General features: G+C 44.9%; 1 protein-coding gene and 1 long non-coding RNA gene across 5 annotated transcripts in view; one reads left to right on the top strand and one right to left on the bottom strand.

Moving 5' to 3' along the window:
- The first annotated feature begins 1013 nt into the window (after positions 1-1013).
- LOC140420829 (uncharacterized) lies at positions 1014-10954 on the top strand. The gene is made up of 2 exons (XR_011946602.1): positions 1014-4862; positions 8815-10954. It is a non-coding gene; the product is annotated as an uncharacterized lncRNA (long non-coding RNA).
- A 7478-nt stretch (positions 10955-18432) lies between these two features.
- Positions 18433-25002, bottom strand: part of LOC140420825 (uncharacterized) — a 51440-nt gene continuing 44870 nt past the window's right edge. For all 4 annotated transcript variants that reach the window (XM_072504894.1, XM_072504893.1, XM_072504892.1 and 1 more), the window contains exon 2: positions 18433-20047. In XM_072504894.1, the coding sequence (XP_072360995.1) occupies positions 18859-19962 (1104 nt within the window). In that variant the 5' untranslated portion in view covers positions 19963-20047 and the 3' untranslated portion in view covers positions 18433-18858. The remainder of the gene's footprint in view (positions 20048-25002) is intronic.

Genomic DNA, 25002 nt, shown 5'->3' with positions numbered 1-25002 from the left:
TCTTCTTTGGCACTGGTATGATGGTGGTCTTCTTGTAGCAGGTGGGGACCTCGGAGTGGAGTCGGGACAGGTTAAAGATGTCCGCGAGCGCCTCTGCCAGCTGGTCCGCGCAGGCTCTGAGTGCACGACCAGGGATCCCGTCCGGGCCCATCGCCTTCCGAGGGTTCAATTTCAGGAAGGCTGATCTGACTTTGGAAGCTGTGATGGTGGGTATGGGTGAGTTATGGGCTGTTGGGGCACTCGGCAGCGGATTGTTGGTTACCTGCTCGAACCGAGCACAGAATGCATTGAGTTCATCGGGGAGGGGTGTGCTGCTGCCGGAGATACTGCTTGGCTTCGCTTTGTAGCCCATTATGTTGTTTAGTCCTTGCCACAACCACCGAGAGTCTGTGACTCTAGCTTGGGTTGATATTCTCTCTTGGCATCTCGGATGGCTTTGCGGAGGGCGTACCTGGATTTCTTGTATAAGTCAGGGTCGTCTGACTTGAATGCCACAGATCTGCCCTTCAGTGACGAATGTGATATAAAATAGTTACTTTAGAGATATTAGTTAATGTAATGTAGAAATAAGCCACTTTGATTCTGGCAAGTAGAGACAAAGGATTTTAGACCGCATGGAAAAAGCAGGAAGAGGTGTGTCTATGAGAGTGATGCTGAATTGATAGGGGCCGGAGAAAGGGATTGGAAGTGAGCCAATCAGAATAGATCAAACAGGTCAGGAGGGATATGGGCGTCGAGTATGTGAAACTTGATACCATTTGAATTGATTTGCAGAGATCCCTTTGTCTCTTTATTCATTCGCTTTCTGGGATGTAGGAGACTGGATGTCTCTTATGTTTCTGTGAAATGAATCAAGCTTGCAAGCTGAATAAAATAACTAATGTTATACCTGCGAATCCATCTCGACTTTTATTGAGGCCAGACTGACGGATAAAGAAATTTGGGATTCAACATCAGTAGGGAGTCAATCTCGTGATTGAGCCATGGTTTCCGGTTGGAGAATGTAAGTACTGCTTTCTTTGGCACGCAGTCATCCACACATTTGCTGATGAAGTCTGTGACGGTGGTGGCATACTCATTTAAGTTGGTCGCTGAGTTTTTAAATATGGACGAGTCAACTTTCTCTAAGTAGTCACGTAAGAGCTCTTCTGTTTCCTTGGACCAGCACTGCACGACCTTCTTTGGGATTCTCCTGCTTGAGTTTATGTTTGTATGCTGGGAGAAGGAGCACCGTCTTATGGTTTGATTTCCCAAAGTGCGGTCGGGGGATGGAAAGGTTGATTTTTGAGTGGCAGTGGTCAAGAGTGTTGTTGCCCCTGGTGGGACAGGAGATGTGGAATTTTGGCAGTCCACTCTGGAGGTTGGCCTTGTTGAAGTCTCCGGCCATGATGAACAAGGCCTCCGGGTATTCTGTTTTGTAGTTGTTTATAACTGTGTGCAATTCGTCCAGCGCCTTCCTCACTTCTGCCTGGGTAGGTTGCAGACCGCTGTGATAATGGCTGAAGTGAAGATAGTGGATCACATGAAAGATAATATGGGCGGCACTTCACGGTCAGGTATTCCAGGTCCGGGGAGCAGTAGGTCGCCAGGAGCAGGCAAGGAGCTGGATTATGGGTTCGCCCCTGTATACACTCCGAGCCCTGGCTTTATAACACAGAAAAAGTAATAAGACCATTCACTTCCAAATGTGCATAGATCCTATCTCTGAGAATCTTTTCCAACAATTTCACTATCACTGACGTCAAGCTCACTGGCCTATAATTACCCAGATTATCCTTGCAACCCTACTTAAATAACGGTACAACATTGGCTGTCCTCAAATCCTCTGGGATCTCACCTGTGGCCAATGAGGATACAAAGATTTCTGTCAGAGGCCCAGCGATTTCATCTCGTCTCCCTCAGTAATCTAGGATAGATGCCATCTGGCCATAGGGATTTGCCGACCTTAATGCTTTATAACATACCTAACACTTCCTCGTAATAACGACCAGTTCTAAAGTGTTTACACATCCCTCTGAGACACCAGCAACCACGTGCCCCACAGCTTTGTGAATACCGATGCAAAATACTCATTAAGGATCTTACCTACTTCCTTTGGTTCTATGCATAATTTCTCTCCTTTGTCCTTGGGGGACCAATGCTTTCTCTAGCTACCTTCTTGTTCCTAATATATGGATAAAATGCCTTGGGATTCTCCTTAATCCTATCTGTGAAGGACATTTCATGGCCCCTTTCTGCCCTCCTAACTCCCTGCTTGAGCTCTTTTCTACTTTCCATGTATTCCTCAGGTGCTTTATCTGTTTTTAGTTGCCTGTACCTCACATGTACATCTTTTTGACAAGATTCTCAATTTCCCCGGTCATCCATGGTTCTCGAATCCTGCCTTCCCTGTCCTTCCTTTGATTGCAGTCAGAAGTCTTACAACACCAGGTTAAACTACAACAGGTTTGTTTCAAATCACTAGCTTTCGGAGCACTGCTCCTTCCTCAGGTGAATGAAGAGGTGGGTTCCAGAAACATATATATAGACAAAGTTAAAGATGCAAGACAATACTTTGAGTGCAAGTCTTTGCAGGTAATTAAGTCTTTACAGGTCCAGATGGAGCAACTGGAGAGAGGGATAATCACAGGTTAAAGATGTGTGAACTGTTTCAATCCAGGACAGTTGATAGGATTTTGCAAGCCCAGGCCAGATGGTGGGGGGTGAATGTAATGCGATATGAATGCAAGGTCCTGCTTGAGGCCGTACTCATGTGTGCGGAACTTGGCTATAAGTTTCTGCTCGGCGATTCTGCGTTGTCACGCGTCCTGAAGGCCGCCTTGGAGAACGCTTGCCCGGAGATCAGAGGCTGAATGCTCTCTGAATGCTGCTGAAGTGTTCCCCGACTGGAAGGGAACATTCCTGCCTGGTGATTGTTCATAATCTTGAACCCTCATTAAAGTCATGTATGGTGTGCAGTGAAGACAGTCGCTGCTCCAAGTCATCCACATCTTGCTCACCTATAACTGGGCTGGAGTTTATGAGAATCTGCAGAAACAGACTCCAATGAATGTGGATATAATCAATGTGAATCAATCCTGGATACAATTAACAGCAAAACATATTCAACATAGTTACTTACGAACTTTCTGGTGTGTCAGCAGGTGGGATGACAATGAATCCCTTCCCACATTTGGAGCAGGTCAAAGATCCCTTTCCCGTGTGAACTTTCTGGTGTATCAGCAGGTTGGATGACTGAATCCCTTCCCACACTCTGAGCAGTTGAATGGCCTGTCCCAGGTGTTACTGCGCTGGCGTTCAGTGAGGTCAGGTGACCGAATGAACCCAGTCCCACAGTCTGAGCACCTGAACCGTCTAGCAACAGTGTGAGCACATTGATGGGACATCAGTGCCCCAGAGTTTTTACAGCACTTCCCGCTGTCTGGGCATTTAAAAGGTCTCTTTTCGGTATGAACTCGCTGGTGCGTCAGCAGGTGGGAAGAATGAGCAAATCCCTTCCCACATTCAGAACAGGTGAATGGCTTCTCCAGTGTGAACTTGCTGGTGTGTCAGCAGCGTGGATGACCAATCAAATCCCTTCCCACACTTTGAGCTGTTGGACAGCCTTTCCCCAGTTGGTGTTCAGTGAGTTGAGATGATTGCATGAACCCAGTCCAGCATTCAGAGCACCTGAATGGCATCTCATCAGTGTGAACATGTTGATGCGACATCAGCTCCCCAGAAATTTTAAAGCACTTCCCACAGTCCTGACGCTTGAAAATCTCTCCAGAGTGTGAATTCGCTGGTGTGAAGGTTGGGTGACTGAGTGAGCCCATCCCCACACTGGGAGCAGGTGAACGATCTCTCCCCAGTGTGACTGTACCAATGAATTTCCAGTTGGGATGGGTAATTTACTCCTTTTCCACTACTTTCACGGTTTCTCCTCAGTGTCACAAAATTTGTTTTGTCAGGTCAGACTGAATCATCGTCTACACACGTGTAGATTCCCCCCACTGTGAACGGTGCTATTTCCTTCCATGTTCAAAATCTAATACTATTCAAGTTACAATAAATTGATTGGCTCTGTCAGTTCCTGATGTGATGTTTGGTTTCAGTTTCCCAACTGCAAATCCTCCCCTTCTAATTGTGAAAGTGTACAAACTCAGCAATAGCATGATGGGAAAAATAGCCAACTTATGTAACCAAGTGTAAGACAGCTGTGTCAGCTAAGTGCCAAGATCAGACCCTGACAAACTAGACAAAGCTAAGAATCCACATAATTGTATCATACAAGGCCAGAAGAGGGAAAATAGTGCCTGACCTTAGTAAAACCTGATAACAAAGCCACGATCTAGGAATGTCCTAATAACACAATCTCCTCATGACCTAGGTCCATCTGCGTCAAGGCATCATGAGGGCAGAGGTGAAAAACAAAATAGGACCACGTCTTAAATCCTCTAAAGACAAAATACTGCAAATAAGCCGAGTCAGGGTCTTTCCATGACATGTTTGATCAGAAGTTATGACTGTATTGACATTTTTGAACAAGGTCTGTTTTTGTAAAATGATACAGCTTTTGTATAAATATTGAACGTTTTCTCCATGTCTTTGCGAGCTTGAGAAAGAATGAGCAGGTTTACCTTAACAGCTCTCTCTCTCTCTAACCTGTAGCCATCTGCATGCAGACTTTGGTCAATAAAGACAAAGTTAGTTTTATCGAAACCAAGGTGTAAAGTTGTTTTTTCACAGTCTTGAAGTAGGAAAGATTTTAAAAGACGACAGTGGCACTGCGAGCCCTCACCAATACCCTGAGTGGCTTCCGTGGGGGACCGAACAAGTGATCGAGCAGCGACCCGGAGAGCGGAGACGGACGGCGCAACAAGGTAAACTTTAACCTTGGTCTCTCTCTCTCTCTCGGATCGGTGCTGTGACCCCTCGTCCCTGACGGATAACGCTGACAGGTGACGGTGTTCGAATCTAAGTTTGACTGTGAGTAATGTTCTTAGGGTCTGGGACCCGGTTGTCGTTCAAAGCCTAAGGTCAGGGACCCCCTGCTCTTGTTTTTTTTTCCCAGGACAGGGATACACAGGCTTGGCTAGGTCAGGGACCAGATTTGGATTTTTGCCTTTTAAATTTACAAGGCAGTTTTTCCCCATTTTTTTTCTCTTCTCTCTGTCTTTTAATTTTTTTTCCACTCCTTAAAAGTCATGGGCCAGAGCCTGGACAAAACGGAGGACAATTCTCCCTTGCTTTTTATGTGCACCATGTTCCCTGATAAGGAAAGTAATTTACGCCTCTTGTCTTCAGCTTTAAATAAGAAATTCGGATCTGAAATTTGGCCACTAGGTGGTACCTGGAATTTAGAAAACTGCACCGCGGCAGAGACAGCCATTTGGTCTCGGAATGCCGGAGCCAAATGGAAGAAATTAATTACCAAATGGCAAAAAGAATCAGACAGACGACACAAACTGTCCTTGTTAATGAGTTGGAGGGACAATGCACGTAGGAGAGGGATTGCTGATTATAAAGACGGAGAACCAAAGACTGGGAAACGTTGAAATTCGAATGTGAACTATGGGACAGGAAAGATCCTAAGAATCAAGGGGGGATAATACTGCATCGGGTGGTAAGCAGGTCGGAATAGCCCATCAGATTAAAAATCAGGAGGATCCTCCCACTACCTCTGGCATGCCGTTGTTTCCCTATTTGATTGATACAGAGGAGGAGGAGGATGAATTAAATCCCACGATGCCCCCATGGCCACCTCTTCCCAGCTCCACGGTGCGGCAGCCCCGTCTCACCCTCCCCCTTGTAACAATCTTGCTGCCGATAATCTCCCTGCTCCTATTACTCCCATTGCAACACGCACTCGCTCAAAAGCACCAACCACCTTCCTCGATCAGCCCGTTACCTCTGTTAATCAGGCTTTCCAAGAATTAACTATCAGTACAGCACCGGTGGAGGAGCCTTTTCCACCACCGCCTCCCCCTGCAAATTTTCCAATCCGACGTCTCGTTAACCCTCGAGTGACTGATGACGACGACCAATTTATTGAGACATGGCAGGCTTTTAAACCTCAGGAGCTCTGTTTGATCATGGCTCACTGTCCGTCACAAAAACCGGACCCAGAGGGCTTTACTGAATATCTGAGGAGAACTGCGACTGTGTATGGTGCTACCCCTAGGGATCAGTATTCCCTTATTTTTTCATCCCTTCCCCCAGATTTAGGTGAGAAATGGAAACGAGAATTAGGGGATCATGGGACCACATGGGATGCGTTTAAAACCAACAATCCATCAGATGAGGCTCAACTCGCTTTAATGTTCCCAGCACTTAAACGTGCTCTCCGTAAACCTGTAGATATCTCCAAAATTCTTGATTGTACACCCACTCCTAAGGAGGAGGGTCCTGAATTTTTTGACCGCTTTTGTGGAATTTACACTCTTTATTCCGATGATGAGACTTTTAATGCGGGCTTGAAATCTCCCCAGTTCAATGCGCTGCTTATGCAGGTCGTGCCTGACCGCATAGCAACCAGTATTAAAACTAATAATATGGATTGGTCTGATAGCTCCAAATCCCACATGCGACGTGCTATCTCTTATTACTGGAGCAATGGACAGAGAAGCTTTCGGAAGGGACCCTCCTACACCCAAAATAAAGTCGGAGTTTGTCCAGCGACCCCCTCGCAGGAACCCCCCACCTTATGAACGTCACCAAGGCCCTCCCCGGCCTTGACCTCCAACCCAAGACAGTGTCACTTGCTTTAATTGCAGACGGACGGGTCACTACGCTGGGGCTTGCCTTGCATCACGCAGAGACAGGGCACCCACTCCACGGCGGTATGCTCCCTTCACTGACTCCCACCCCTATTGACTGGCCCGCTCCAATTTCCCGGTTCTCTCTGGCGACCACTCTGAGGAACCCACAGCTACAATTCACATTGAGGGTATTCCCGTCCCCTTCCTCATTGATACAGGGGCAACTGCTTCTACGTTGAATTTGACGTTAGTTAAACAGTATTGTTTTCCTCTCTCAGACGAATATGTGGAACTTTCTGGTTTTATGGGTGAGGGCTACATACCAACTCACTGCTGTACATGTGTTAGCTCAGGCAGCCTCTAATTTAATCCTTCATCAGCCCGTGCATGTGTATACCTCACACTCTGTTGTGGCTCTCCTTACATCTCAGCAGACCCAGCATCTGATACAGGCCCGCTTGAGCTGATATGAGGTCTCACTATTACAGAACCCATATCTGTCTTTCCATTACTGTTCCACTTTAAATCCCGCAGCATTCCTCGAACATCCCCCTGATGTACTTGTTGATCCACCACATGATTGTTTGCTTAGGAATCACTTCCTTACCGCACCTCGTCCCGATTTAACTGACCACCCTCTTGATAATCCTGATCTCACTTTTTATGTTGATGGCAGTTCTTCTATTTCCCAAATGGGTGTCCCGCAATCGGGGTATGCCATTGTTACAGACACTGACATTCTGGAAACAGCTGATTTCCAGATTCCAGTCTCGGAGCAGAAAGCCGAGCTATTCGCCCTTACTAGAGCTTGTGTTCTGGCCAAAGACCAAAGTGCGAATGTGTACACAGACTCTAGGTACGCTTTTGGTGTCACCCACGATTTTGGCCGCCTCTGGCAGCAACGTGGATTCCTTACCTCTGCAGGCTCTCCCATTCTAAATGCTCTTTGGGTTAAAAATCTCCTCGTTGCTATTCAACTTCCTCGTCAATTGGCTATCATTAAATGTGCTGCGCACACTTCCGGGGACACTCCTGTGCAATTAGGAAACGCCCGTGCTGATTCAGCCGCTAAGGCAGCGTCTGCATCAGCCTCTATGATTGTTCCCGCAGGGGGTACACAGGCTTTAAATCAGCTACCTATTCTAGCAACAAAGGGCATGCCAGAGTTAGCTGAAATTCAAAGGTTACAGAGGGACGCCTCTGATTCTGAGCGCACACTATGGAAGTCAATGGGGTGTTCGCACTCGTTGACACAAAACCTCTGGCTTACCCCAGTAGGTCAAGTTTGTGTTCCAGATTCGTTATTGCCGATACTTATTGATTATTTGCATTCTTGTACCCATCTTGGCAAGGAGGGAATGGTACAGCTACTTTTGAAAACTTGGTGGCACCCAGATCTGAATACAGCAGCACAAATGCGGCTGGATCGATGTCTTATTTGCATGAAAAATAATAAGGGTAAAGGCATTAAATGCCCTCCCAGAACAACCCCCTTGCCAGATGGTCCTTTTGCCTGCATACAGCTTGATTTTATTGAATTACCTAAAGTACAATGCTATAAATATTGTTTAGTGATCATTGATGTATTTAGTAAATGGATTGAAGCCTTCCCCACCACCAACTGTACTGCACATACGGTGGTAAAATTACTATTGACAGAAATTATTCCCTGATTTGGGATTCCCAGAATGATGAGCTCAGACAATGGAACACATTTTGTGGCTCGAATCAATTCTGAATTATGCGAAGCACTCAAAATTAAACAACAACTGCACTGCGCGTATCATCCACAGGCAGCAGGAATTGTAGAAAGAGCAAATGGGACCTTAAAAGAAAAATTATCTAAATTGACCGAAGAAACTGGATTAAATTGGCTAAAGATATTGCTTTGGCACTGTTTCACATGAGGGTTACTCCACATTCACGGTCTGGACTGTCAGCTGCAGAGATAGTCTACGGTCGGCCAATGAGGACTCCCTGGGATGCCCATGAAGTACCCCTAGAGGGAATAGACCTCCACGTTATGGGAGATAAAATGCTGAGTTATTTGAAGCAATTAACATTTTCTTTGAAGTTTCTCCACTCGCAGGTAAAACAGGCCCATCTCCCAGCAACAGCCGGAACAAAGATCCCTCGATATCCAGTAGTCAAACCAGGAGACTACGTGCTGATAAAGAATTGGGACAGAGAGAAGTTAGGGCAATGCTGGAGCGGCCCTTTTCAAGTATTGCTGACTACACCGACTGCCGTTAAACTCGAAGGACGTTCGAGTTGGGTACACCTATCGGATTGTAAGAAGATTGGTTCCAGCCCCAACGAGGACGCAGAATGAGGATCTTCATTATCACATTTGGACTATTTGGACTAATTGGTCTTAATGGCCATTCGACAGTAGGCGAACAAACTGACAAAGAGCTGCGTGCTAATAGCTTTCTATATATGTCATATATTTATGCTGACAGATTGAATGTAAGTAACTGTTGGGTTTGTACCCGTATCCCCATCCATTCCAAGTAGGGGCTACCTCTCCAATCACTCCCATTCCACTTAGCAGAAACAGTTGAGTGGATACTGCGTCAAAACCGAACACAGGGGTTCGGTGGAGATATGAAAATTTGGAGATCGGCTGGCTATGGGATGACTAGATTTTCAGCCTGGTATCAACCTGGATATCCTCATGTTTCGAATCCCCCTGCCCTTACCATCCCATCAAGCACTGCGCAAGGATCCCTATGTTTTAGTAAATCAAGAGAAGGACTATCAATGGGGCAGAGTAGGTGTAATCTTACAACTGAATGGCAGGGACCGATACCAAACCTCTCCAACAAGGGTATGTTTGTTCTTGATTGGTCCAGGGTGTGGAATAAAACATCAAATAGCTCATGAACGCATAATTCCCAGGTACCCTGGATGACAATGGCTGAGAATTTTACGGCCTATAATGGGACCTATTTCATATGTGGCACTAAAGCATACTCCTGGCTTCCCAGAAATTGGACAGGGTCCTGTTATCTAGGATATGTCGTACCCTGCATGCACCACCTACTCTCCCTTAAACAACACTCCTCACGAATCAGGAGGACCATTAGTAAAACCGAGGAGTTCTTTATGATCGCCTTTCCACAATACGGAACAGGCAAGGCAGCAAACGAACTGATCCTTATGGCCTCGGCATTGGAACAACTGTCGAACATAACAGCAGCAGAATCCAGGGCAACCGGACGGGCACTAGCCGAGGTCTCGGCTGAGCTGGTGGCTGTCCGGACTGTGGCATTACAAAATCGAATGGCTCTGGATTATCTGTTAGCCTCGCAGGGAGGAACGTGTGCCAATATAGGTCAGGAATGCTGTACTTATATCCCAGATGCCTCTGAAAATATTACCAACCTAGCTGACCATATAAGAAGACAGGCGGATCAACTTCAAGAAATTGGCCAAGAATTTCACAATTATAACCCACCAGGTTGGTTATGTTGGCTGGGACACGGATTGTTCGATTGGATCTTTAAGGCCTTCATATTATTACTATTAGCAATAGGATTGCTTGGATGCTTGTGTCAATGTATTTACACCCGTCTCCTGAATATCCCTATTTGAACAAATTGAGTGGTTGTCCTGATGGGACAACAGGAGGGAATGTGAAAGTGTACAAACTCAGCAATAGCATGATGGGAAAAATAGCCAACTTATGTAACCAAGTGTAAGACAGCTGTGTCAGCTAAGTGCCAAGATCAGACCCTGACAAACTAGACAAAGCTAAGAATCCACATAATTGTATCATACAAGGCCAGAAGAGGGAAAATAGTGCCTGACCTTAGTAAAACCTGATAAAGCCACGATCTAGGAATGTCCTAATAACACAACCTCCTCATGACCTAGGTCCATCTGCGTCAAGGCATCATGAGGGCAGAGGTGAAAAACAAAATAGGACCACGTCTTAAATCCTCTAAAGACAAAATACTGCAAATAAGCCGAGTCAGGGTCTTTCCATGACAACCTGTTTGATCAGAAGTTATGACTGTATTGACATTTTTGAACAAGGTCTGTTTTTGTAAAATGATACAGCTTTTGTATAAATATTGAACGTTTTCTCCATGTCTTTGCGAGCTTGAGAAAGAATGAGCAGGTTTACCTTAACAGCTCTCTCTCTCTCTAACCTGCAGCCATCTGCATGCAGACTTTGGTCAATAAAGACAAAGTTAGTTTTATCGAAACCAAGGTGTAAAGTTGTTTTTTCACAGTCTTGAAGTAGGAAAGATTTTAAAAGACGACATAATACCCTGAGAAATTGATTTGAAACAAAAAAAGCGAATGAGAGGGAACCCACAAAAACAGGTTGTGAAATTGAGCTGAATTAATCTGGTCATTTGTGGGGCCGGCACTCGGAAAAAGTGACCATGAAAGCTGCTGGATTGTTGTACAGCAGTTATTGGGAAGACTAAAGCCATTCTCTTTAGTCCCTACTACAAACTCCGTTCCTTAGACAACGACTCCATCCCTCTCCATGACCACTGACCGAGACTGACCCAGATTGTTCACAGTCATGGTGAAATATTTTATCACCAGCCAAGCTTTTGAAGACATATCTTTGCCATGTCCAAGAACCAATTTTGAGGTGAATCACATTGCTTGATTGAGACCTATTTCATATTTCTGAAACCCTCACCCATTCCTTGGATACCTCCTACACTAAATGATCAAACAATTCTGAAAGGTGTGCCGATTTTAATCCCTGTCCTCTACACTGAGTCCCATTCACCCATCACCCTTTCCTCATTGACCTACATCGGGTTCTGGTTAAACAGCAACTCAATTTCAAATTCTAACACTGCTCTTTAAATCCCTCCATCGCATTGCTCTTCCCTATTTCCGGTCACACAGATGTTTGAATGGTTTTCCAGACATACTTACATTAACATTCAGATGAATCAAATTACAGTCAGTTTTTTGGATGATGTTTGATTTTGGGTTTTCCTGAAGACAGTTGTACAGGTTAATCGGATAGTTAAGAAGACATATGGGACAGATTTTAAGAGCAAAGAGGTTATGTTGGAGTTGTTCAGGGCTTCGCTTTGGCCACAGATGGAGTACGATGTTCAATTCCGGTCACCACATGATAGGAAAGACATTTTTGCACCAGAGAGGGTGCACAGGAGATTCACCAGGATGTTGCCTGGATTGGAGAATTTTAACTGATGCGAGGCTTGATAAGCTTGAGTTGTTTTCTCTGGAGCAGAGAAGGCTGAGGGGAGATCTGTTTGAGGTGTATATGATGAGAAGCATTGACAGGGTGGATAGAAAGCAGCCGTTCCCCTTGGTTGAAGGGGATTTTAAGATGAAAGTCAGGTGGTTCAGAGGGGATTTGAGGGGGGATAAAATCACCAGAGGGTGGTGGGAATCTCGAATGCACTGCCTGGGAGGATAGTTGAGGCAAGAAACCTCAATATTTAAAAAGTACTTGGATGAGCACTCGAAATGTTATAACATTAAAAGCTATTGGCCAAGTGCTGAGAAATGTAGATTAGAGTAATTTTTGTTTTGTTGGTGCAGGCTTAAAGAGACGAAGAGCTGCTTCTGTAATGTAAGATTCTATGATCTGTATGAGTGCTCACTTCATGTTAACTGTTTCTCAGTCCATAGACACTGCCAGTTATTGTGCACATATTGTGCACGGCTTCCAAGATGGCGCCAAAGCGAGGCGACTCTCTGCGAGCTCTCCCAAACAGATCCACTTTTTACTTAACCTATACTCGTTCTAATCTTTTAAAAATTAACTCTAAAACTAACAGTATTACTAACCTCTCTTATCTTCTGTTGCAGGCTTGAACATCCTCCGAGGCCCGTGGAGACCTTTTGACCCGACCCGACCTCATCCGATGCCAGTGCTTATGTAGTTACATTGTATACCTTGTGTTGCCCTATTATGTATTTTCTTTTATTCCCTTTTCTTCTCATGTACTTAATGATCTGTTGATCTGCTCGCAGAAAAATACTTTTCACTGTACCTCGGTACACGTGACAATAAAATCCAATCCAATCCAACATTTGAAGCCTTTTGTGTTTTAAAATCATCAGAATTATTGAGTTAGTAAATAGAACCCATACAGTGCAGAAAGCCATTCAGCCCATCGAGTCTGCCCTTGGAAAGAGCACCCTACTTCAGCCCACCCCTCCACCCTATCTCCAAAACCCAGTGACCCCACCTAACCTTTTGGACATCGCAGGACAATTTAGCATGGCCAGTCCACCTAACCTGCACATCTTTGGACTGTGGGAGGAAACCAGATCACCTGGATGAAACTCACACAGACAAGGTGGAAAGATGCAAAGGGTTTCTTCCTAGTCCAAAGATGTGCAGGTAATAATAATAATCTTTATTACTGTCACAAGTAGGCTTACATTAACATTGCAATGAAGTTACTGTGAAAAGCCCCTAGTTGCCACATTCCGGCACCTGTTCAGGTATACAGGAGAATTCAGAATGTCCAATTCACCAAACAAGCACGTCTTTCGGGACTTGTGGGAGGAAACCAGAGCACTCGGAGAAAACCCACACAGACACGGGAAGAATGTGCAGACGCCACACAGACAGTGACCCAAGCCGGAATCGAACCTGGAACCCTGGCGCTGTGAAGCAACAATGCTAACAACTCTGCTACTGTCCAGAGGGGTTGTGAGAAAAAGCTGAGGCATGGGAATCTGGAACTCACGGCCGGAAAGGTTGGTAGAGGCGGGAACTGTCACAACATTTAAGAAGCATTCAGATGAGCAATTGAAACGCTATCGCATACAAAGCTACAGACAAGTGCTGGAAAATGGGATTAGAATAGATAGGTGTTTGACGGCTGGCACTGACACAAGAGGCTGAAGGGCCTCTTTCTGGGCTGAAGGGCCTCTTTCTGGGCTGTAAAACTCTATGTATGCAGGGATAATTAGCCAGGATTCTCATCCTTCTATCAGAAATCACCACCTGTCAAGATTGAGTTTAGCTCTGATTCAACAGGCAGTCAAATCTATTGACACTCATTTTCTGGGCCTTCACATATGAGCAATGGCTATTTGTGAGGTTCAAAAACGTTGTGGGTGATATTGGAATTTTAACCTTGCAGATATCAGTGCCTTAAAAGACGAGACATTAATGAGGAAGAGGAAACATGTTTTGAAACAATTTGTGTCATTAATTCATATTTTGTGATGAGAGACCAATTTTTGAAGACGTCTGATGTCTCATGCCTTTCCAGAAGAGGCCAATTCTTCACAAGAAATAGTCAATTCGGTGAATTGGCCATCCTAAATTGTCCCTTTGTGTCCAACATTTAGGTGAGAGTACAGGGCAGGGGCAGGCCTGCGTTCTGGTGCTTTTTCAGAGGGTCAGTGCCGATTCAATGGGCCTCCATTTGCACTGTAGGAATTCTCTAATGGTTATTTCCATCACTCCACAAGTGGAAACATTGTCCACTTGTCCACCCTGTCAAAATATTAACGGCCTTGATCAGGCCATCCATCACTCTTTCCCAGAGAAAACATGTCCCTCCAGTTTAATCTTCCTCTATGGGAACTAATCTTCCAGTTCTGGCATTATTCTGGTACTTTTTGATGTAGATGCAGCCTTGCCCACATTCCATGGCCCCAAATACAATTTCCAAGTGACTCAGCGATTTACTTGTAATTCTTACAATTTTTAGTTTACTGTTTTCACTGCCCACAGTCTACACTGAAGAGACTAAATCCAGATTGAGTGACTCCTTCAAGGAACATCACCATTCAGTCTGGAAATTGTATCCTGAGCATTCAATTTGTTATTTTCATTCTCTGCCTCACTCTCAGTCTGACCTCTACATTTGTCCTCCCAAACTATTCCTTTATAGTTCAATGGAAGCTCAGAGAATAGAATCTTAACCTTGAAACAAGCACTTTAAATCTTCTGTACTCCATAATTACAATTCATCACAAAAACCTTTTTTTTTTTTTAGACAGTAGGTGTTGGTAATGGTTTTTCTGTTAACATTTATACTTCCTTTAGATCTGTATTTTGTTTTCTTTCTTGTCCCCATAGTTTATAAACTAAAATATTGAAATGTTTCAGCGTATCAGCTTGTGGGGCAATTTCCCCTCACTGTTTACTTCATGTTCATGTCACGCACAATTAATACCGTTATTGGCTGAACAAGTTGTCTATGTTTTAAGTAAACATATCATTATTCAGCATTCTCGCTCATCCCAACCACGTTTTGTCCCTCATCAGGGAATGTTGTTCATCCTCATCCGGTAATGTTGTTTCTCCATCATCAGGGAATCCTGCTCCCCTGTGAACCGTTACAATTAACTTTTTTTTTTTAAAATTTGGAATACCCAATTATATTTTTCCAATTAAGGGTCAGTTTAGTGTGGCTAATCCACCTACCCTGCATAGCTTTTGAGTTGTGGAGGTGAGACCCACACAGACACAGACAGAATGTGCAAACTCCACCCGGACAGTGACCCAGGATCGAACCTGGGTTTCGGTGCTGTGAGATAGCAGTGTGCCATCATGAGCCTCTTCTGTCACAAGGAATTGGCCCTGGAGTCTCTTATCGCCCTGAGATCGACAAACCCCTCACTTTTCTTCTTTCATTCTCACTCTTCCATTCCTATTTTGGTAGGAACATAGAACGATACAGCGCAGTACAGGCCCTTCGGCCCACGATGTTGCACCGAAACAAAAGCCATCTAACCTACACTATGCCATTATCATCCATATGCTTATCCAATAAACTTTTAAATGCCCTCAATGTTGGCGAGTTCACTACTGTTGCAGGTAGGGCATTCCACGGCCTCACCACTCTTTGCGTAAAGAACCTACCTCTGACCCCTGTCCTATATCTATTACCCCTCAGTTTAAAGCTTTGTCCCCTCGTGCCAGCCATTTCCATCCGCGGGAGAAGGCTCTCACTGTCCACCCTATCTAATTTTTTTTGGAATACCCAATTATATTTTTCCAATTAAGGGTCAGTTTAGTGTGGCTAATCCACCTACCCTGCATAGCTTTTGAGTTGTGGAGGTGAGACCCACACAGACACAGACAGAATGTGCAAACTCCACCCGGACAGTGACCCTATCTAATCACCCTGATCATTTTGTATGCCTCTATTAAGTCTCCTCTTAACCTTCTTCTCTCCAACGAAAACAACCTCAAGTCCATCAGCCTTTCCTCACAAGATTTTCCCTCCATACCAGGCAACATCCTGGTAAATCTCCTCTGCACCCGCTCCGAAGCCTCCACGTCCTTCCTATAATGCGGTGACCAGAACTGTATGCAATACTCCAAATGCGGCCGTACCAGAGTTTTGTACAGCTGCAACATGACCCCGGAACTCAATCCCTCTACCAATAAAGGCCAACACTCCATAGGCCTTCTTCACAACCCTATCAACCTGGGTGGCAACTTTCAGGGATCTATGTACATGGACACCTAGATCCCTCTGCTCATCCACACTTCCAAGGACTTTACCATTAGCCAAATATTCCGCATTCCTGTTATTCCTTCCAAAGTGAATCACCTCACACTTCTCTACATTAAACTCCATTTGCCACCTCTCAGCCCAGCTCTGCAGCTTATCTATGTCCCTCTGTAACCTGCTACATCCTTCCTCACTGTCGACAACACCACCGACTTTAGTGTCGTCTGCAAATTTACTCACCCACCCTTCTGCGCCTTCCTCTAGGTCATTGATAAAAATGACAAACAGCAACGGCCCCAGAACAGATCCTTGTGGTACGCCACTTGTAACTGAACTCCATTCTGAACATTTCCCATCAACCACCACCCTCTGTCTTCTTTCAGCTAGCCAATTTCTGATCCACATCTCTAAATCACCCTCAATCCCCAGCCTCCGTATTTTCTGCAATAGCCTACCGTGGGGAACCTTATCAAACGCTTTACTTAAATCCATATACACCACATCAACTGCTCTACCCTCGTCTACCTGTTCAGTCACCTTCTCAAAGAACTCGATAAGGTTTGTGAGGCATGACCTACCCTTCACAAAGCCATGCTGACTATCTCTGATCATATTATTCCTAGCTAGATGATTATAAATCTTGTCTCTTATAATCCCCTCCAAGACTTTACCCAATGAAGAAAGGTGGTACAAATAGCAAATTCCATGGAAAAGTGGGGTCAGAACCCGAACAGAGAACAGAACACCCTCTTTCTGTGCTGTAACCATTTTAGAATTTAACACAATCAATAATGACCGGTTACAAGTTCTGTATTCGTGAACGAGTGGTTAAGGTGATAGAATCAGAATCCATGGCATCTCCTCTCAGGTTTGAATCCTAACGACTGCGAGCCGCATAGCTCCTGATTTTAACAAGGTGTATACAGAACTATTGACCATTTAAATAGAAGCAGAGCCACTTGAACACTCATATACTTTTAGAGGATAAATAAAAGTGTGAAAGTTACAAGCAGAATTCATCTTTCTATATATGGACTACAACTTACATCGAAGCTCCAAATGTCCTACAAAATGATTGTATAACAAAGAGCCACATGAAATTTTAGCTTAGATGACAAAAAATGCAGTCAAATTGGTAGGTTTTGAGGAGAGTCTTCAATGAGGAGAGTGAATGAGAGCGAGGGAAAGGTTTATTGAGGAATTCCAGAGCTGAAACCATGGTGACCAATAGTGGAGTGATTCAGATTAGGAATGCAAAAAAGGCCAGAATTAGAGGAGCATATATATCCCAGAGGCTTGTGTGGCTCAGGGAGATCACAGATAGGGAGTGGAGGTGTAATGGAGATAATAGAGCACAAGGATGAAAAATCCTAAAATAAAGATATCAGTTATCGGGGAGCCAAGATAGGTCAGCGAGTAGAATGGTGGTAGGGGAATGTAACTTGCTGTGAGTTAAGACACAGCCAGTGGGGTTTTGGATGATCGAGTTTACAGAGGTTAGAATGGGTCCACTAACATTCCAAAACTGACATTCTGCTGAATCAGCAGTGCAGTGTTTCCAAGGCCTATATTGATCCTTGATAAGGTGATGTTCCCAAAATTATACACAATGCTCCAGGTGTGATCTCACCAGGAATTTGTATAACTTTAGCAGTAACAGCCTCTGGAGCAGGTTGGACAGCAAAGGAATTAGAATATATGTATCAACAGAGAAAAATGTGGACATTCATGGCCAGAGTAGGTTATTTTTAAATATTAAAAATGAAATGTAATTTTTAGGCTAAAAGTTGTATAAGAATCTCGACTCCAGTTCTTCATGTCACTGGGTCAGGGAAATGTTGTTAATTTTCATACACTGAACATGAACACAGAAGAAGCTCCTGCATTTCTTTCAATATTGATTTTCACAACTCCACTTTAACAAGGGAGTTAGACAATGATTTGAAATGTAAAATTCATTGTGACTATCTAGTGTAGGGACAATGCCAAAACTCTTAATGAGCCGTGTCATTTCATGATTCAGTTCCGTAGATCAATATCCCGAGCATTCTGCCCCAATGTAGTACTGCAAAACAAGATTTGGAAGTACAGCACAGTCTATATTCCTAGTCAAGTCCCTTTAGATACATACAGTAGTGTATTCCGCTAGTGTAGTGGTTATAAAGTTAGACTAACACCCAAATGATACCTGCTTTGAGACCAGGCAGAAAGGATTGAAGTAATTTAATTTCAGAATGAGGCAAAACCAAAAAATCAATAATTCACATTTATTGTTGAATATCTGTTACTGCCCATCCCTGGAACAAAAGATAAGCTAACACAGGCCAATACACCAAGCACAAGCTCAGGAAAACACTTGTAGATCACATCCCATTCACTAAACATCCGAGCATCATTAACATAATACCCAAGTGAGTGCAACCTTCGGGAAACCTTGGCTGATCCAACATGAACATTTCTTCTCGTGAGGAAGGAAGTAAAATCTTTTTCAACTTGTTAATGGCTGCAGCAGATTCTTTATGCTTTTAGAGCCCTTATAAGCAAACTTGAAAACACATTTGGCAAAATGGAAAGCGGTAAAAGTTAATGTAATGAAATTAAGTAATGAGAAACGTTGACCATCGCTGGGCAGGCATTTCTCACTCTAATAGAAATTAAACAAACTGCAACTCCTGCAATTACTCGTGAACTCGCTGGTGCTTCAGCAGGGCGGACAACTGAGTGAATCCCTTTCCACACTCCGAGCAGGTGAATGGTCTTTCCCTCGTGTGAATTCGCCGGTGTGTCTGCAGGGCAGACGACTGAGTGAATCTCTTTCCACACTCCGAGCAGGAGAACGGCCTCTCCCCAGTGTGAATTCGCTGGTGTGTCAGCAGGTTGGATGACTGAGTGAATCCCTTCCCACACTCCAAGCAGGTGAATGGTCTCTCCCCAGTGTGAATTCGCTGGTGTGTCAGCAGGTTGGATGACTGAGTGAATCCCTTCCCACACTCCAAGCAGGTGAATGGTCTCTCCCCAGTGTGAACTCGCTGGTGTGTCAGCAGAGAGGTTAACTCAGTGAATCCCTTCCCACTCTTGGAGCAGGTGAATGTCTTCACTCGCTTTTTTTTTAGTATGGCAGATGAATTAACAAATCCCTTTTTATGCACAGTGCAGGTAATTGGTCCCTTCACAATGTGAGTGAGCTTATGTTTTAGTAAAGTAGATAAATCTGAAAATTGCTTCTCACACACAGAGCAGGTGGACAGCCTCTCCTCACAGTGAATGTGCGTACGCTTCAGTCGGGTGGAAGAATCAACAAATTCCTTTTTATGCACAGCGCGGGTAATTGGTCTGTCCGGAATGTGAAATCGCTGGTGTCTCCGTAGGGTGGAAGAATCAGCAAATCCCTTTTTACACACAGAACAGATAAACGGCCTCTCTCCAGTGTGAACTCGCTGGTGTGCCTGCAGGCTGCATAACTGAGTGAATCCCTTCCCACACTTGGAGCAGGTGAATGGTCTCTCCCCAGTGTGAATACGTTGGTGTTTCCGTAACGTGGATGCATCAGCAAATCCCTTCTCACACACCGAACATGTAAACGGCCTCTCCCCAGTGTGAATGCGCTGATGAATTTCCAGTTGGGATGGGTAACCAAATCCCTTCCCACATGCCCCACATTCCCACAGTTTATCCTTAGTGCGACTGCGCTTACGTTTCAACAGTTCAGATGTTCGGCTGGAGCCTCGTCCACGCACAGAACGCGGTCTTTGCTCACTGTGAACGTTGCTTTTAACTTCCATCTTCAAAATCCAATGATATTCAGGTTATGATGAATCGGACAACTTGGATAGTTTCTGACAAAACGTTAGGCTGAAGTTTCACGACCTGAGAAAATTGATTAAAACAGACAAAGGTGAATGAGAGAGAACTCAGAAAATACAAAGACAGGTTGTGAAATTGAGCTAAATGAATCTCGTCATTTTTGGTGCCAGCACAAGGAAAAAGTTGCTGGATTGGTGGAAAAACTCAGCTGGTTCACAAATGTCTTTTAGAGACGCACATAGTCAGTACTTCTGCAAAACCCAGGCATCTATGGAGGAAGCAGGTGTGGGGAGGAAAGAGCCTGCAGCGAAAGAGAGGGATTTTATATCTCATAATGAATGGTGGAGCAGGCTCAAAGGGCTGTTAGTCAGTTACATGAGCAGGGTGGGTAGAGGGATATGGGCCAAATGCAGGCAAGTGGGACGTGCTTAGTGACAGAAGCTGGAAGGCATGGACCAGCTGTGTCGATGGGCCTGTTTCCATGCTGTAAACATCTATGACTGGCCTGCTCCAGATCCTATTTTCTATGTTTCGCATACACCTGCTACCCTGGCCCTTTCTCAATTGTGAATGTTAAAGGTTTGGGAGGTTTTGTGAAAAATCATGTAATTGTCTAACAGCCCTTTGAGCCTGCTCCACCATTCATTATGATCTTGGCTGATAATCCCACTTTGATCCCCTTCGCCCTAAGTGCCAGATCATAGAATGATAGAATCCCTATAATGTAGAAGGAGGCCCTTCGGCTCATCGAGTCTATTCTGACCCTCTGAAAAAGCACCCTAACTCAGCCCACTCCCACTCTCGATCCGTGTTACCCCTCTTAACCTTTGGACACTACGGGTAAATTAGCATGACCAAGCCACCTAAACTGCACATCTTTGGACTTTGGCAGGAAACCTGAGCACCCGGAAGAAACCCATGCAGACACGGGGGAGAACATACAAACTCCACACAGACATTCATCCAAGGCTGGAATTGTACCCGGGTGCGGTAGGGCAGCTGTGCTAACCGCTGTGCCACTGTGCTGTCCTATCTAACTGCTTCTTGAAAACATGCGATTGTTTGGCCTCAACTACTTCCTGTGACAACAAATTCCAAAGGCCTACCACTCTCTGGTTGAAGACATTTCTCCTCATTTCACTCCTAAATGGTCCAGAAGGGCTTGAGGTTCATAAGGAGGAGGTGTTAGCAATTCTGGAAAGTGTGAAAATAGATAAGTCCCCTGGGCCGGATGGGAATTTATCCTAGGATTCTCAGGGAAGCTAGTGAGGAGATTGCTGAGCCTTTGATCTATAAGTCATCTTTGTCTACAGGAATAGTGCCAGAAGACTGGAGGATAGCAAATGTTGTCCCCTTGTTCAAGAAGGGGAGTAGAGACAACCCCGGTAACTGTAGACCAGTGAGCCTTACTTCTGTTGTGGGCAAAATCTTGGAAAGGTTTATAAGAGATAGGATGTATAATCATCTGGAAAGGAATAATTTGATTAGAGATAGTCAACACGGTTTTGTGAAGGGTAGGTCGTGCCTCAAAAACCTTTTTGAATTCTTTGAAAAGGTAACCAAACAGGTGGATGAGGGTAAAGCAGTTGATACTACTGCAGAAAATATGGAGGCATGGGATTCAGGGCGATTTAGCAGTTTGGATCAGAAATTGGCTAGCTGGAAGAAGACAAAGGGTGGTGGTTGATGGGAAATGTTCAGCCTGGAGTCCAGTTAGCACAAGTCTAACCAGTTAGCACAAGTCTAGCACAGGGCTAAATCGCTGGCTTTGAAAGCAGACCAAGGCAGGCCAGCAGCACGGTTCAATTCCCGTAACAGCCTCCCCGAACAGGTGCCGGAATGTGGCGACTAGGGGCTTTTCACAGTAACTTCACTTGAAGCCAACTTGTGACAATAAGCCATTTTCATGGGCAGCACGGTAGCATTGTGGATAGCGCAAATGCTTCACAGCTCCAGGGTCCCAGGTTCGATTCCGGCTTGGGTCACTGTCTGTGCGGAGTCTGCACATCCTCCCCGTGTGTGCGTGGGTTTCCTCCGGGTGCTCCGGTTTCCTCCCACAGTCCAAACATGTGCGGGTTAGGTGGATTGGCCATGCTAAATTGGCCATAGTGTCCAAGATTGTTGGGTGGGGCTACTGGGTTATGGGGATAGGGTGGGGTGCTCTTTCCAAGAGCCGGTGCAGACTCGATGGGCCGAATGGCCTGCTTCTGCACTGTAAATTCTATGATTCCAGTTACTAGTGGTGTACCACAAGGATCTGTTTTGGGGCCACTGCGGTTTGTCATTTTATAAGTGACCCTGGAGGAGGGCGTAGAAGGATGGGTGAGTAAATTTGCAGATGACACTAAAGTCGGTGGAGTTGTGGACAGTGCGGACGGATGTTACAAGTCACAGAGGGACATAGATTAGCTGCAGCGCTGGGCTGAGAGGTGGTAAATGGAGTTTAATGCAGAAAAGTGTGAGGCGATTCATTTTGGAAGGAATAACAGGAAGACAGGGTACTGGGCTAATAGTAAGATTCTTGGCAGTGTGGATGAGCAGAGAGATCTCGGTGTCCACGTACATAGATCCCTGAAAGTTGCCACCCAGGTTGAGAGGGTTGTTAAGAAGGCATACGGTGTGTTAGCTTTTATTGGTAGAGGGATTGCGTTTCGGAGCCATGAGGTCATGTTGCAGCTGTACAAAATTCTGGTGCGGCCGCATTTGGAGTATTGAGTGCAATTCTGGCCGCCGCATTACAGGAAGGATGTGCAAGCATTGGAAAGGGTGCAGAGGACATTTACCAGAATGTTGCCTGGTATGGAGGGAAGATCTTATGAGGAAAGGCTGAGTGACTTGAGGCTGTTTTCATTAGAGAGAAGGTTAAGAGGTGACTTAATTGAGGCATATAAGATGATCAGAGGATTGGATAGGGTGGACAGTGAGAACCTTTTTCCTCGGTTGGTGATGTCTAGCACGAGGGGACATAGCTTTAAATTGAGGGGAGATAGATATAGGACAGATGTCAGAGGTAAGCTCTTTACTCAGAGAGTAGTAAGGGCGTGGAATGCCCTGCCTGCAACAGTAGTGGACTCGCCAACACTAAGGGCATTCAAATGGTCATTGGATAGACATATGGACGATAAGGGAATAGTGTGGATGGGCTTTAGAGTGGTTTCACAGGTCGGCGCAACATCAAGGGGGAAGGACCTGTACTGCGCTGTAATGTTCTATATTCTATGTCTACCCCACATCCTCACTGGTTCTGGGCATACCCACCATCGGAAACATCCTTCCTGCGTCTACCCTGTCGAATGTACACCATCACCTCGAAAGTTCCCCTTCAAAACATGCATTTAGGGAGGTCAAAAAATTATTGGGAGTACACAGTAAATCGAATATACGAAGAGGGAAAATGAGATCTTGGTGCCAAAGTACACAGTTCCCGAAAGGCAGCGATTCACGTCGGCGAAGTTGTAAAGAAGGTATATTGGCAACGGTATAGAATATAAAAGTACAGATATGTTAGAAATATATAAAACACTGATGAAGCCACAACTGGAGTATTGTGTGCAGTTCTCGTCACCACATTGCAGGAATGATGTTATTGCTCTGGAGAGAGCGGAGAGCTTTACAAGAATGTTGCCAGGGCTAGAAAAGTGCAGCTATGAAGGGAGATTGGATAAATTGGGGTTATTTTTCTTGGAACAAAGCTGAGGGGTGGCTTGATAATGGTGTATAAAATTATGAGGGAAAGAGACGGAGAGGACAAGATAAAATTGTTTCCCTTGGTGGAAAATTCTAGAACCAGGAAACACAGATTCAAGATAAGTGGCAGAAGGTGTAGGGAATATGAGAAAGAACATTGTTTTACACAGAGAGTAGTGGGAGTCTGGAATTTGCTGCCCGAGTTGGCAGTGGAAGCAGACACTTCTAAACTACTTTAAAAAGTACCTGGATCTGCACTTTATGTGCTGTAAACTACAGGGCTATGAGCTGGGTGCAGGAAAGTGGGATTAGAAAGGACACCTGGGTGCCCTCGGGCTGGCATGGACAAGATGGGCCAAATGGCCTCCTGTGCTGCGTCTTTTCTATGGTTCCAAGCCACAGATCAGCCTGACATGCAGACCTGGACCAAAATACATTGCCTGCACTGAAATATTAGGATGACTGAAGTCATAGTCTTCAGTCCCCACTACAAATTCCACTCCCTAACCATCAATGCCATCCATCTGTCTTGCACCGCTGAGGCTGAACCAGACTGTTCACAATCTTGGTGTCATATTTCACCCCAAGCAGAGCTTGACTACATATCACTAAGACCAACTATTTCCATCTCAGTAACTTTGCCCAACTTCACTCTTGCTTCAGCTCATCCATTCCCTTGTTCTTCCGAATCTAACACTATTCCCAGATGCCCGCAAAGATGAGGACATTCATAATTGCTTCCAATCTCCTTACTCACACAAAGTCTTATTAATCCAACACCCCTGTGCTCAGAGCTACATAGGCTCCTGGCTATGCGCACCTCAATGTTCATATTGTCATCATTGTTTTCAAAATCCTCCACTGACCTCTCCTTCCAATATCGTTATACCTTCCATCCTGTCATGATATCTTGGCTTAGCCAACTCTGACCTATTGAGCATTTGTGATTTAATTGATTCATCAATGGCGAACGTACCGGACTAATCTCAAATGGAAGGATTATCCCAGCACCGACAGATGAGAGTTTAATTTTGGTGTTTGGAAGAATTTAGAATCGAGAATTCAGGATAAAATTATATTATCAGATTCCTAGACGTTTACAGCACCATCATCTCCACACAGCATCAACAAAGATCGGACTACACTAATCCCATTTTCCAGCGCTTGGTCCATAGTCCTGGAGGTTACGACATCACAGGTGAATATCTAAATACCTATTGAATGTTACCAGAGTTTCTGACTCAACCACCCTTTCAGGCAGTGAGTGCCAGACTCCCACCATCCTCTGGGTTAAAAAGTTTATCCTCAACTCCCCTCTCAGCCTTCTGAAT

Source organism: Scyliorhinus torazame, chromosome 5 (assembly GCF_047496885.1).
Source record: "Scyliorhinus torazame isolate Kashiwa2021f chromosome 5, sScyTor2.1, whole genome shotgun sequence".
In the NCBI taxonomy this organism is placed as follows: domain Eukaryota; kingdom Metazoa; phylum Chordata; class Chondrichthyes; order Carcharhiniformes; family Scyliorhinidae; genus Scyliorhinus; species Scyliorhinus torazame.
This window is presented reverse-complemented; position numbering and strand designations above follow the sequence as displayed.